The 14,886-nt window shown below is 37.7% G+C and overlaps 4 protein-coding genes across 4 annotated transcripts; 3 read left to right on the top strand and 1 right to left on the bottom strand.

Annotated features, from left to right (window-relative positions):
- Positions 1-75: 75 nt before the first annotated feature.
- Positions 76-1,131, top strand: DTX3L (E3 ubiquitin-protein ligase DTX3L; the record flags this gene model as incomplete). The annotated part of the gene is made up of 1 exon (XM_759983.1): positions 76-1,131. One exon carries the CDS (start codon positions 76-78, stop codon positions 1,129-1,131), a length of 1,056 nt encoding a protein of 351 aa, XP_765076.1.
- Positions 1,132-1,518: 387 nt separating this feature from the next.
- On the top strand, positions 1,519-4,537 carry RECQL4A (ATP-dependent DNA helicase RecQ family protein; the record flags this gene model as incomplete). The annotated part of the gene is made up of 1 exon (XM_759982.2): positions 1,519-4,537. One exon carries the CDS (start codon positions 1,519-1,521, stop codon positions 4,513-4,515), a length of 2,997 nt encoding a protein of 998 aa, XP_765075.1. The 3' UTR covers positions 4,516-4,537.
- A 21-nt stretch (positions 4,538-4,558) lies between these two features.
- Positions 4,559-6,415, bottom strand: CBF5 (H/ACA ribonucleoprotein complex subunit CBF5). The gene is made up of 4 exons (XM_759981.2): positions 6,054-6,415; positions 5,660-5,936; positions 5,531-5,595; positions 4,559-5,466 (listed from the first exon to the last, which is right to left on the bottom strand). Exons 1-4 carry the CDS (start codon positions 6,135-6,137, stop codon positions 4,627-4,629), a joined length of 1,266 nt encoding a protein of 421 aa, XP_765074.1. The 5' UTR covers positions 6,138-6,415; the 3' UTR covers positions 4,559-4,626.
- Positions 6,416-7,054: 639 nt separating this feature from the next.
- On the top strand, positions 7,055-14,885 carry TpMuguga_02g02210 (uncharacterized protein; the record flags this gene model as incomplete). Its single annotated transcript, XM_759979.2, has 1 exon — positions 7,055-14,885. The coding sequence occupies one exon, from the start codon at positions 7,055-7,057 to the stop codon at positions 14,474-14,476; it is 7,422 nt and encodes a 2,473-aa protein (XP_765072.2). The 3' UTR covers positions 14,477-14,885.
- Between the last annotated feature and the right edge of the window lies 1 nt (position 14,886).

Below are 14,886 nucleotides of genomic sequence, written 5' to 3'. Positions count from 1 at the left end.
ACTCCTTTAAAATTTTAATTTAAATATCAGTCTAATTTAAATCGCAAATTTAAAGGGGAAATTTGTTTATGTGATATGTATTTTTTCGATAATATGAGCTTTTATTCTGCACATGAATCTGACTCAAACTGCCCTGTTAGAGTTGAGGAAATCGAAACAAAAAAGGAATTCGAGGAAAATAAAGAGTCAGAAACATATGAAAATAATTCTATGAATGGTAAACACTCTTTTAATACCCACAAAGGTTCAGCGATTTACGCCATTTGTGATGTTGTGGATGATGAGAAAAGATTAAAAGAAAATCACACTTTAAACAGAAAATTAGTTTTATCTTTACTGAGTGATCAGAATGTTTTGAGCGGTAATTTTCTAAATGATGACAAGATTCTGGATCAAGAAGCCTTTTATGTTACAAGAGTAACATCCAGGCACATAAGTCTTTTCCCCAACAAAAGCCGTTGGTGGCATAAAGGCCAAGTTAAATACGGATACAGAATAACTAATTTGAATGAAGAGACTGTTTCAAAGACGTTTATCCCAGTTTTTGAGCCCGTAGAAGATAAAGCATGTCCAATCTGCCTTGAGGATTTAATTTGTGATTTAATCTCTTTAAAAGGATGCCTACACATATATCACAGCAGTTGTTTTTTGGATTATGCCATTAAAACTAAGAAACCAAATGTAGTTTGCCCACTTTGTAATTGCATATCATTGACTGGAAAGGGACCTTCCCCTCCCGGGAAGATGTCCTGGAATGTTAAAAAGGACTTGAAACTACTTTCGAACGGGACATTCATGACAACAATAGAGATAAAGTATAAAATGAAGAGCGGAACTCAGCTAAGGTGGCATCCTAATCCTGGAAGGCCATACAAAGGAGTGTTTAAAAAGGCTTTTTTACCAATTACAACGGATTATTTGTTTATTCTGAGGATGTTAATATTGGCTTTTTTGGATGGTCAAACTTTTAGGGTGGAAGACTCAATGGAAGATAACTACGGCAGCGTAGAATGGAATGGCATAGAACACAAAACAAACTTAGAAGGAGGAATTGAAAAAGGAGGATTCCCAGACAACAGTTACAAGTCAAGAGTAATTGAAAATATATTATCAAAGGGTGTAACAATGTGACTTCTGTATATTATTAGTGACGATGTTTTATTCTAGACAACGTCTGGTGCTAAAAGGGGTTTAAAGACATTATTTTTATACACATTCAGTTTAATTTTTAATTTTTTAAATTTTATTACTGTTTTAATTAGGAATTTTTTTAATGTGGTAGAAAATTCTATGATTAAACGTTTTTATAAGAGTCATTAACACACTTTGGTTATTTTTTTAAATTTCTAAATATCGCAATTTTTATTATCCTGTAATATAATTTTTTAGTAAATTTAAATAAAAATGACTTCAAATGTCTGGATTCTTGGTTTATTTCTTCTCATTTAGCCAAACACGGATTCTAACCTTTGTATAAAATTTTGCAATTTCAAATGAGAAAGATTATTAAAATTTTAAATGGATTATAAACTGGAACCCATTTCTCTAAGTACTACTGTGAAAAACAATTACAATGAATGTTTCGAGAAACTTTCAAAGAGGGTAGACTTTGGGAAGCCTGAAGAATCCGACCATTCTAAATGTATTAACACCTATGAAACTCCTTATACAATCTTACTTAACGAGTTCTTAGAGTTTGCTAGGAAATCTGCTAGCCTTCCAGAGCCTGCCATAGTTCCCTTCACCCGGAGAAATGCCTTAAATTTAGAATACTTTCAGGATCCTGGAACCTATGAACCTAAAATTCAGGTTGAAAGAGGCTTCGTGGAAGGTAAAATAGGCTCTTCAAACAAAAAGGATACAACCTATTCCAATGATAACTACGAGAATACCCAATACAACAACGACATCAATGAAAACAATTACTCCTTCTTTAACGTAGCAAACCAAACTACCTACAATGTATCTGATATGGACTTGAGAAATCTCGTATACACAGGCACTGAGTGGGAAGAAGAATTTGAATGGTCGACTCTAGTTAGAGACATAAACGAGAAGGTGTTTAAGAATAAATCCTTTAGGCCAAATCAACTTCCAGCCATAAACTGTATCTTGAGTAACATTGACACCTTTGTTATTATTCCAACTGGAGGAGGTAAGTCTCTTTGTTTCCAGCTTCCTGCAGTATACGACACTATAACAGGTAGGGGAAGTACTACTATAGTTGTAATGCCCTTGTTATCCTTGATTGGGGATCAAATGAAGAGACTTAACAAACTGAACATAAACTGCAGAGCTATATTTGGCGATTTAAAACTTTCCGAGAAACTTTCAATATTTAACGACTTGACTAAAATAGGACCTAAGGTCCCCAACGACGTTGACTCTTTTATGGCAGTAAATAACACAAACACTGATGACATTAGCATTCTTTTCATCACTCCTGAGTCTTTGGTGGGTTCTAAGATACTTTTAGAAAATCTTCTCACAATGCACAGTAGAAATAAGATTTCCAGATTCGTAATTGATGAAGTACACTGTGTGTCCCAATGGGGAAATGACTTTCGTCCACATTATGGACAACTTGGAATGATTAGGAAGCACTTTCCAGATGTTCCTATCTTATCTCTAACTGCCACTGCTACTGAATATGTTACTAAGGATGTTATAGCAAAGTTAATGTTGAAGGATGTTGTGATTTTCAAGTCTGACTTTAACAGGAAGAACCTGGAATATGTGGTGGTTGAAAAGTCTAAACACTTTAAAGTTGCAATTAACCAACTTGTTAAGTTAATTCAGCAATTTGAAGATAGTTGTGGAATAGTTTACTGCCTCAGTTGTGGTGAGGCTGAGAGAGTGAGTGCTGAATTATCCAGAGTTATCACCTGCTTCCACTACCATGCTCAACTAAGCACCATTGTCAGAACGAATGTGTACAACGACTGGATCAATGATAGGATAAAGGTGATTGTGGCCACCATCGCTTTTGGTATGGGAATTGATAAGAAAGATGTCCGTTTTGTTGTACATTTCTCAGTTTCTAAATCAATTGAGAATTATTTTCAGGAGTCTGGTAGGGCAGGTAGAGACCAGAAGAAAAGTACGTGCATTCTCATGTACAATTATCATGATATTCAAAGACATTTTTTACTCAACAGTCCACTTCTTCTCCAGCCAAGCAAGTTTACTCCCACCACAACCCCCGAATTTGACAACAAAATTGACAAAATTCTCGTGATGATGGACTATTGTGAGGAGAAAATTTTATGCAGAAGATTTATGCTTTTGGGTTACTTTGGTCAAAAATTTACTAGTAAGTGCTTATTACCCTGTGATAACTGTAAAGCTCTCTATTATAATTCTAATGATTCTCCTACAAACTCTAATTCTGAAGCGAGAGGCTACACAGTTAAGAACTGCGTCAGTCATGCCGAATACATTTGCAAGAATATCACACCCATGAGTCATCTTACTTTAATAACTTTACATAAACTTCTCATGAATAACACTCATTCTGAAACCAAGTCTAAATTCTTACTCAATGGATACCTTCTAAAGAATGGTTTCGACTCTCACTCTTCCATGATTCTGTTAAAGAAGATGATGATTCACAAGTTACTCAAGGAACGTATCGTTAAGCTTCAGGGCCTTACTTATCCTATATTTTACATCCAGCCTAACATTAATTATAGGGAAAACTTAAAATTCATGACTACCATTTACTTTCCCACCAAGAAAAACGAAATCAATAAGAAAAAACGTCCCAGTGCTCCCAGGCCTAAAAAGGATCCCAAGGAGAAAAGTCCTAAAGAGAAACCGCCAAAATCATCTGAGACTACAAAGTCAAGGAAGAAAACCAAGAAGGATCCCGAAAATGAAGGTGATGCTCCTAGTAAACCCAAATCTAAAAGAAACAGTCGTGCCACACCACGTAAACCTCGGAGAAAGAGTGATGACTCTTCCACTAAACCCGTCATAAACAGAAGCGATACACCTCTTAAGTACAGGAGACGGGGCGACAACAAACCTCTTAAATATAAACGTAAGACTGATTACACCCAACTAAACTATAGAATAAACGGAGATTATACACAGCTCAACTCTATAATAAACGGCTATGATACACAAAACGAATATACAAGAAACGGCTACGAAACTCAACCCAACTCTGTAACAAACGGAGATTACACACAACTCAACTCTATAATAAACGGTTACGACACACCTATTAACTCAACACTAAACACTGATGAAACACCTATTAAACCTAGGGGAAAGAGTGACGGTACTGCCAAATCTAGGAGAAAAACCGGTGAGACACAACCCAAATCTAGAAGAACCAGTAGTGCTACACCGCGTAAACCTCGTAAAAAAAGTGATGATACTCCTGTTAAATCCAGAAAGAAGAGTGATGATAGTGCTACTAAGTCTAAGAGAGGAAACAGTAGTGTTACTCCCACTAGGACTAAAAGGAGAAGACTGAAGTTAGAGAAACCTACTTCACCCTCATTGTAAATTAATTTCATATAATTCAAGTCCACACTAATTGCATAAATGATGAAAATTAAACTACATTAGGAATTAACTTTTAAAAGTACAAATAAAGTACATGATAAAATAGCAATTTTAGACTTTAACCTTTTTAACCTTTGGCTCCACATCTACATCGTTCATTTCAGTTTCGTTTTCGTGGTTATTAGTTGGAGTTCCCGTTAACTTGGGCAGGTACCCTTCGTTGTTAGTCCAGCTTTGTGGAGTGTTTTCGTTCACCTTGCCATCCTTATCCAGTAACCCCAGACTTATTAATCTTTTCTTCTCTGCGCTTCTGTTACCGTAACCCCAACGAAGTGGATAGGTATCTCTATCCATGATAACCCTTTTAATCACTGCTACAATTCCATGGTCAACTGTGGCTATAACTGCACTGGTCATTTGAGCTATTCCCAGAGCTATGGCCTCGCCCTTTGTGGTGATCATGACTATCTCGTCGTGAAGTTCTATGTTCGTTTCAAACCTCAAAACTCCTGGAATCATCAACTTTGCACCGTAGCAAATTGCGTTTACGCATGAGTCCTTTACGACTACTCTCTTATGGCCCGTTAACAGTTGCTCCAGTGGAGTTACAACGTAGCGCAGGTAAGACTCATCTCCTGTCGTGTCGTAAAGGTACTGTGAGTCGAGCACATCATGCATTGTGACCATGTTATCATATTCAGAAATATTTCCCGACTTAATCCTCCTAAGTTCTTGCATATGCGCTCCTGTTCCCAGCAAAAGGCCCATGTGGATGCAAAGAGTTCTGACGTAGGTTCCTGCTTCACATTTGACCCAAAAAAGTGCCAGATCCTCCTGCTCGTTATAGTCCAGAAGCTTTGAAGCGTATATTGTTCTCACTCTCAGTTGCCTTTTAACTGCTGAAATCAACGGAGGACGCTGAAACAAGGCGCCAGTTAATTCAGCCAATACCTAAAAAAATATAAATTTCGTTGCTTTTGATCTGCTAAATACTGAGAAATTTGAGATAAGTTACCTTTTCAACTTTTGCTTTAGATTCTGGTGAGGAATGGAACTTTACAACGGCTACGTATTCCTTCCCTATGAACATATATAACCATAATGACTAAGTATGGTGAAATAAAGCTAAGTTAGGGTTTAATACCATGAGTTTGTTGAGATTTAACAAGTCTTGTAGATCTATTAAGGCAGACGAGCAAAACTCCAGTGACTTTAGGGTCTAGAGTTCCGCTATGGCCAGTCTTCTCGCATCTAAGGATTCTCTTAATCCATGCCACCACCTCGTGAGATGAGGGGTTTGCTGGCTTATCAAGGTTAATGTAGCCATATTTCATATAATTTTTCATATCCCTGCATAGCGGAGAGGAGCCATGCGGCATCGGAGTATAATGTCCCGTTCTCACGTTCAGCTTATCATAGTTCTGTAATCATTATTAAAAATTATGAAGCAAAATTTTACTAAAAATTCCAAGAGTGGAAGACTGTTATTGGCCAACTAATTATATATTTTAGTAGTAAGTAAGTTAACGGAATCTAACCTTCAGTAAAAGGGGCCAATTGGAGGTATCAATTGGAGGAGAATTGGCCTCAGGTTTAATTAAAAAACTTTTATTCTTGTTCATTAGTACAAATAAAGTAAATGTAATTTTTTAGGGCGGAATCTCATTTGGCTGAAAAAGCCCCAGTACAAGGCAAAATTAAAAGAATTTAAATAAATAAATCCACAAATAAATATCAATAAATATTAAGAATTATTAATATAACAGTTTGGGAAAATTATTAATAAAAATTCTGACCTGGATTTAATGAAACCAATAAATTTACACATAGAATTAATTAAACTAAGAATCTTATAATTATTTTATAGTTATTTAAATCTGTAGCAATGGGTCAAAAGAAATTTGAGGATTTTAAAATAATCTGGTCAGGCAGTATGGAAGATCACATATAAGTAAAATCCGCAAAAAGTGGAATAAAAATTTAATTTTACTTAGATCAAACAACTATTAAAACTTTTATTTATTAGGAAATTAAAATTGAGAACACTGTGTAACAAATCAAGTGAAAGAATAAGAATAAATGAATATTGGAAATTTGGTGGGTAAAGAAGGAATATAGAGATGGAATAAACCGAAATTTAAGATGATCAACTGAAATTCATAAATTGAAAAGAAAAGATTAGGTGTAAATATTAGGAATAATAATCCTTTGATTCAAACTTTATCGTCGGGCTCCTTGTGTTGCACGTATTCCCATTGTACATTGATTTTTCTTCATCTCTCAAAAGTTACTAAAAGGCTAGCCTATAACATATGTAGGTTATTCAAAAAGTAAGCTCTTTTCTAAAATCACAATTGATCCAAATGGAAGATAAAGATTTAAAAATTAGTGAAAATTTAAACACGGCTTAGGCTTTAGGAACTTTTCAAATCTTAAACAGAACACTTTAAAACTCACCAATTAGAATTTCCACCATTACAATGAATATACGTGGTTATTTTAATATTTAATATCGCAAAGTCTATTATTGTACATTATCATGAGTAAATTTGATTCTCCTTCGGAAAAGGCTGGTCTGCCTCAGTCAGCACCCTTTTCCTCTGAATCGTGTTTGGGTAAGTACACCCAAATGAGAGACAGGCTCAAAAAGCTTCTTTCACCCAAAAACTCAGACGACCTGTACGAGCTACTTTTGCTGCTTAAGGACTCGCACCTGTTCGGCTCTGAGACTGTAACTAAAATTGACGCCCTGTTTTCAGAAATCGCAACTTGTACACCCGAAGATGATCTCACCCACGTTGAACTCGCAGACTGTTTCGTGTCAACGCTACTTTCATATATTGACGATGAGTATTTTATAGAGCTTCTGCAGAATATAATTCTCCATACCAGTAACAATTCACTCATTTTGTCCTGTGAAAACAGACTTTTTGAGCTTGTTTTTGTTCTTGGAATGGATGTTACGGTGGATAAACTCCGAAACCCGTTAGGGTTGGTGTACGTAATTTTGAAGAGCTCAGTGTCTTTTAACTCTAAATTTGTAAGTAACAGGGTCTCGCAAGATGAGTCTCGAGTGAATTTAGGATATTTACTGAGCAGCCAGATTTATAACTCAATGATGTCGCCCTCATCTCCCTACACATATAATTTTAATAGTAATTTTGAACAAAACGAAGTTTACTCGTACATTTCAGGATTGAAACTGGATAACCGTAATTTGAAGGAATTTTTAAATAAAGAGTACTTTGGCAAAATCTGCGAGCAAATTGTATACTATTGCGGAGACTTTGTTAATAGTGTTAAGTTTTTGGAAAATCTTGTTAAAATATGCAAGTTTATACACTCGAAGGACGTGAGCGGAAGTAAAAGTTACAGAAGTTTAACTGTATCGATACTGACGCAACGATTTACAAACCCACTTTTCCAGGCTGATTTAATTTTAACATTTTTAGAAAACATGTATAACGAGTTGGTTTCCCAGGACTTCAAAGACTTTTGGCACTTTTCACTGAATTTCTCGACGACCTTCGGCTTTAATCTGAAGAACCCGTTCAACGCGAGTTTTAATGATAAAACTTCACCCGAAGGCGATTCGCAATCGGATCACGAGAGCGATGAATACAAACATGAAGATGATCTAGGCTACGACTACAGTGAAGATAACATTCTCAAATCTGATCTATTTTTCAATTTATTTCCAGCAGCACAGGACGAGGACCTCATTGAGGTTTACTGGATCCTGGAAACGGACCTCCTGTTTGCACTATTTCACTCGATGCGTAGCTCAGATCATTCTGACAGGTTCTATCCCCTATTCCTGAGCCTGTTAAAAGAGGCAAAAAACCCATCAATATTCTCAAGAGCCCTAATCTTTAAACTGGCCCTCGTGTGGTCAGACTACATGAATTTCGGAAGAAATAACTATAACCCAATTTCACTAAAGATTGTGACAATGAACCAGGACTTTTGGTTCGTATTTCAACAAACCCTTTGCACACTAGTTCCCAAATCAGTACTTTTGGCTGAAGTCAAACAGTTTAAGGACGATTTTAAGGACAAAAGATGTGAGTCACTGTTTGACTTCATACTCAATATCGCAATACACACAGATTCAGACTGTTTCTTCATAGTTTTATTGGAGTTGTTGAGAGCCTGCGAATACGACGCCGACTTAATAAAGTACTCAGTTCAGATGTTCCAGTCAACTTTACTTGAGTTTTTTAAACATAACAGGGTCAGGTTCAGTCGAGGGCTTCTGGAAATCGTCTGCTTTTGCAGACAACACTTTGACTGGGGCTTTATGACTATGCTGGTGCACTCAATTGACACACTAATCAACGGAGATTCTGACAAATTTGCCAAAATCTCACTCTCAGACGCAATGATTGATTACCTGGCATGGAAATTGCAACTAGAAACTGATCTAAACAGAAACTTACTGGATTCAGATTCTAGCATACTATCGCAACTGTCAGATACGGAAGATCACCGTGAACTCAGTAATGTTCATGGTGGGGAACTAAGTAACAGAGACGGCGAGCACAGTAATGAAGAGGTTAGTGTGGTAAGATTTCAGTTATCAACAAATATAATAGCGGAGATGTTTTATATATTGCACCATTTGACGGGCCCAAACGAGGTTTTACTCCAGTTGTTTTTCATGTATAACCAGCACCTGAAGTCTTTGAGCAGTTACAATATATTGTTGCTACCACTTTACAGAGGAATGGACGATCGAATTAAGCGAGGATTGCAGTTGGAAGATCATGAAGATCAAACTCTGGAGGATCACGCCCTTGATGATGAAGACAAAGAACCTGATCTATCAGTTCCAGGCCTGAATAAACTTGACTTCATGGATAAGACTCAGTTTGCACTTGGACCAAACAAGGATATTTACGGATATTTACTCCTTAACGAGGACAGTGAGCTGACAACATCACATGTGGTTACACTCATTTTCTCAGGAAAAATGGCGAAAAACGTTCTAAACGCGGTGAAGTTGCTGAATTCTGAGGATGGACCCAGGCCCCAACATATTCTAAACTTAATTTTGAGAAAGTTTGTGAACAAGCTCCAGCAACTGTTTGTATTAAATGTGCCTGAGAACTTTTGTCTACACATGGCAAAACCGTCTGCGGAAGAAGAACTTTTGATTAAGAACCTGAAGCTGCTGTCGAGTTTCTTGTCAGGCCTGATCAGCCTGCACATTAACAGTGACCACATTGACTCGATTTACATGATTTTCATGACTCTGCTGGAGTGCCTGAGGGCAGACACGATTTTCCTAATTGAGTTCTCATTTCTGACCTTTAACAACACCAAGAATCTGTTCAGTTACCCGCACTTTACGAGGGAGTTCCTATCAGACCCGAAGGTTGCCAAGTTCTACCCAAACCTTCTGAAGACCTACAAGAATATTTTATCATCAGATTCAGTATCAGAAGTTGAAACTAACATGGATGATAACATAGCCAACGATGTCGTTGACCAGATGGGACTAGACGGCGTGGATGCTGTGGAGGTTAGTGTTGAAGACTCGGATAAGTGCATAAGAGATAAAGGAGGAGTAGTGATAATAAAGGAGCCAGATGTACCATCAGCACCTGTGTCAGTTGGTGGAACCGTGACATTAGGAGCGACTCCATCGCACATGCCAGTTTCTTCGATCCCAACACCAACAGGACCAGTACCGTCAGTGGGGTATGAAGTTTTGACAGGCATCTGTGCTAACACGGACTATAACCCACCAAAGATCCACCCACTATTCTACCACGAACAGTGTTTGATGACGATTTTGAATGTTGGAATTGATGACTTCTTCAATACTCTGAAGTTGCAGATTGACGTACCAGAGAACACAACTGACTCGGTTAACGCTTTCACATTCTCAGGTCCACAGTTTGTAGCAACAGTAGAATCTCTGATTAACATGGGAAACCTTGACTGGCTATTCTTTTTGGTACTGAGACACGCTGTGATTAAAGGTGAGAGTAGTTTTCCAGAGATCACGACCCTGCTGCAGACTCTGGGGCCGAAGATGTGTGACTACTTTGTACGGTTCCTATCGTTCTCAGTTAACCTGTTCCTAAAGTATTTGAGATCATGTCGAGCACTGTTGGTGTATAAGAAGATCTTACTGGTTTGCGCATCCCTCTTAGGCCACTTCACAATAGCCAGAAACAAGCCGCTGCTGACAAAGCACTTGAACTTGAAGCAACTGTTGTCATTTTCGTACGAAAAGGGGATGCTCTCAATTGCAGTACCGTTTGTGTGCAGGTTAATGACGTATGTGGTGAAGAGTAAGATTTTCAAGCTTCCAAACCCATGGACGTTTTGCGTTCTCTCACTGCTTAACGAGATTAAGAATGTCAAGAATTTGAAGCAGATTCTGGTGTTGGAAATAAGTAACTTGATTATGCTACTTATGGCGCCCAAAAATCAGCAACAATCAAGTCCAATCCACACATCACAGTCGAGTTCTAACCTGTTTTCACTGCCTGGTGGACAAACTAAATCAGCAAGCATGTATAACTTACCAACAGGTGCAAGTCCGTCAGTGGTTCACTCACCTGCAGATTTGAACAGCGTGATGAAGGCTAACATACTCGGAGGAAACGCAAGCACAGGGTCACACATAAAGGACCTTTTGAAGCACAGAGTGCTGGGTGAGTTTGATCAGAGTTGCAGATTCAGTTCCAACATCTGGTCAAACTCAAATGAGACAAAACTCAACATACCCCCAATACACAATGATATCAAGGTGTTGTTGAAGAGGAAAATCATCATTAACTCGAAACTGATAACGACTACAAATCTATCAATAAATAATACAGCATCGCTTAATAGCAACAACGGAGTTGCAGTCAACAACACGAATGGTGGATTTAACAGTACGAATGCGGTTGCAGTTAACGGAAACTCAGTTTTAGGAACAAAGGAGAATTTACAAATGAGTCAGAAAGATTCTGGTGTAATAAACATGGTAATGAGTATGGATTTGTATAAACTAATATTAAACGCGATAGAAAGTTGTTATCGAGAAAGCATATTTATAATTGAGAAGATAGTGCCAATTTGTGTGTCAACATGTGGAGTTTTGTCCAAGATTGATTTCTCAACGGATACATCAATAGACACATTGAAAAGGTGTTTGACCTCAATGACAACTGGACTGAGCACAAGCCTAGTGAACGTACTCTGTAAGGAAGTTTTACTCTCAATTCTGTCCTATGAAATTTATCAGTCACTTCTGAACCATTACACCCAGGTTACAAGTGGCAATGCCGGCAATGTAAATATGGGTGAAAGTTGTCCAATATTTGACTGTATATGGTTGGAGTATATATCACAGATACTGGCAAGAGATAATTTGGCATTGGTATGTGCATTGGTGGAGCAGCTAACTTTGGAGTTGATGGGAAGATCATTGGAAGAGATGATTTCAAGTTGGGCAAATAGCTCAACAACGAGTTCAAGTAGTATTTCAAGCATTCTGTACAACCAGTTTCTGAGCACATTGCATACAAGCAACACAAGTTCAGGAGGGTATTACTTAAACTCAGCAAATTTGAGGAACCTGGATGATTTATCACTTTTGTACAAGAAATACTTGACATTGGTGCCATCGACTATAGCAAGAGTTGAAAGAACGGAAAAGAGACCAGGTTTAAGATTCCCAGATTTCTTCATAGTACCGCCAATTGAAAGCATACCAACAAATTTGGTAATATGCAAGTTTGAAGAATTTGAACAACGGCTTAAGGAGTCAGCGAAGTATTTGCTTATGTACCCACCAATTGTGCCAATGGCGAATTGTAAATTTTTATACAAATGCGAGTCATCATCATTACTGTTGCTGAGTTTCCTGCCTAAAAATCATCAAATATTCACACTACTGTGGAGTATCCACTACATAGTCGTGAAGGCGACTAATGTTACAGAATGTTACGAGATGATTTTGAACAGGGTAGTGAAGAATTTGGTGGACTCGAAAGCTGTTTCAATTCCTTCGTTGGTTAACGAAGTTGAGTTGACGTTGCTTGAAATGCTCTGCTTGGATAACGCAAACTTGCTCAACATCACAACTGCACTGCTGCCGAACCTCACCTTTAACAAGTTGGTACTGTTCCTGAGGTTCAAACTGATTAAAATACCAGCGCTGGACATTTACCTATGTAACTCAGGAGACCTCGAATTTGTAACTAAAATGGTATACCGACTGATTGTGGACTCGAATTATATCACTCTCAAGGAATTACCATTATCGCTCAAGTTCCTAAGCAAATTCGATAAGAACACACTCATACACTCGGTTGGGGAACCAACTAAACTTAACATCATCCTGTCCAAACTGTTCAACCAGCCAATACCAAACACTGGCAGTATCAGTAATATGAGTAATACCAGCACAATGGGTACCAATAATACAGGGCCACAGACGGACAGGTTGATAAGTTTGAGATTACTATTCATGAACAGAGTGTACATAAGGAATAGATGTGTAGTACAAACGGAAGTGAGTAAGAAGCATATTAATATGTTTATGGAGTTCTTGAACTGTGAGTCGGATTCTGATGTGGACTTGTTCTTCATAAACTTCAACGAGAACCCAATAGACCACTTTATAACATCAGCACTTCTTTTGACACTATACATTTCATACCAATCACAGCACTATGACTCTGTGGAAAGAGTTGAAAGAGTGGAAAAAATGGATCATAAAAGACTGATGAAGTTCGATGGAATTCCAAGAGTAACATACGGTAGTCCCAATTTGGAGTATGTGCCAGTGTTTTGTAAGTTAGTGAATGGCTTTATTCAGAGTGACGTCTTCATACTTCAGAAGGTGTTGCACATACTGTTGTCTGTGCTGTATAAGAATTACTGCTTCCCAGTGTTCTTCAAGGTTATTCAGAATTTTATTTTTAATACAAATTACACCTTTTCAGCCCATGTGTCAATTTCGCACTTTCTCCTCTACTGTAACCCGACTGAGATGGCGAGTTTTGCACCCTTCTGGGTCCAACTTGCAACAAGCAAGCAATTGATACAGTCATTAATTCAGTCACCAGTTGAGTGGTACACATTATCACAACTTATTAAGTACACACTGATTTATTACACGTCTGCAACCTCACAGAGAACAGCTCAGAAAGACGGGAAGGAAACTGGAATTGACACTCTCTTGGACAACATACTTAACATTCTGCTGTATTTGTTACAGATATGCCCAGAGTTCATTTGTGGCTACTACCTGTCGTTCTGTGAAGTAACAACGTCAGTGAGGTTTAGGAACATTTTCACTTTCAGCACTCCTAAGAATGTCAAGTGTTCAAACCCTGCAACTGCCACTGAGATTTCAGAAACATCACCGCTCTCATTCGTCAACCACATCCAGTACATAATTCAGAAACCTACGCTAAAGGGGTTAACAGATACATTTATAGCTGAACCTTCCGATAGACTAGTGCCCATGATATTGAAGGAGTTGCAGGCCGAAGGGATACTCATATACTACACGCTGTATTTGGGATACACATTACCACTTCTGATTAGTAAAATTGGCCTTACCAATGCTAATACAACGCCTGGATCAGATGGGAACCCTAACAGTGTTATATCAATGCGGGTGATCAATTGTTATTTATTGTTGGAGAAATTGATAGTCCAATCAAAGTCCAAGTTACTGGTGGGTTCAATGCTTCTCCATGCCAGGTACCCAAACCTCGTCACCATCAGGTTCATTTCAATCTTCAAGAACCTGTTCGAGAGGGCAGAAAACGTTCAAGAACTAATTATCACCTGTATTCTAGAACGTTTACTGGTGAAACCGCATCCTTGGGGCGTTGTCCATCTCCTCTTCCAACTCCTCAAGTTCAAAAACTTCTGGAACTACATTCAACAGAATAAACACTTTGAAGAACAACTCAAAAAGATTAAAACACTCTATATGTCCTGATATTAAACTTTACTGATAAGGGATTAGTTGTTGATGTAATTATCGTTTACTGGTCAATTGTTTGATCTGATTATGGTTTTCTTTTCAATGGTTACGTTTTACTTTTCAATGATATTAGGGATTCCTTTTAAGGGTTCGATGGATTTTAACTTTAACTGGTAGTGGCTCAAGGAATTAGGGAATAAACTATTATAATAACTAAAGGTGAAAGTGAAATAAGGGAGGTTTTCAAGATGGTTAGGATATGTATATTTTAAAGAATCGCATATAGTAATTTATTAAATCATGTTTTAAACAAGTGAAGTCAAGTCCTTGGGGAATATTTTTGGTATTTTAAATTTGTGTAAAATATTAAACGGGTTAAATCAGCCTTGGGGGTGTATACTTGCAATAAATCTTTTTCAAAATAT

Source organism: Theileria parva, chromosome 2, assembly GCF_000165365.1.
Source record: "Theileria parva strain Muguga chromosome 2, complete sequence, whole genome shotgun sequence".
Taxonomy (NCBI): domain Eukaryota; phylum Apicomplexa; class Aconoidasida; order Piroplasmida; family Theileriidae; genus Theileria; species Theileria parva.
This window is presented reverse-complemented; position numbering and strand designations above follow the sequence as displayed.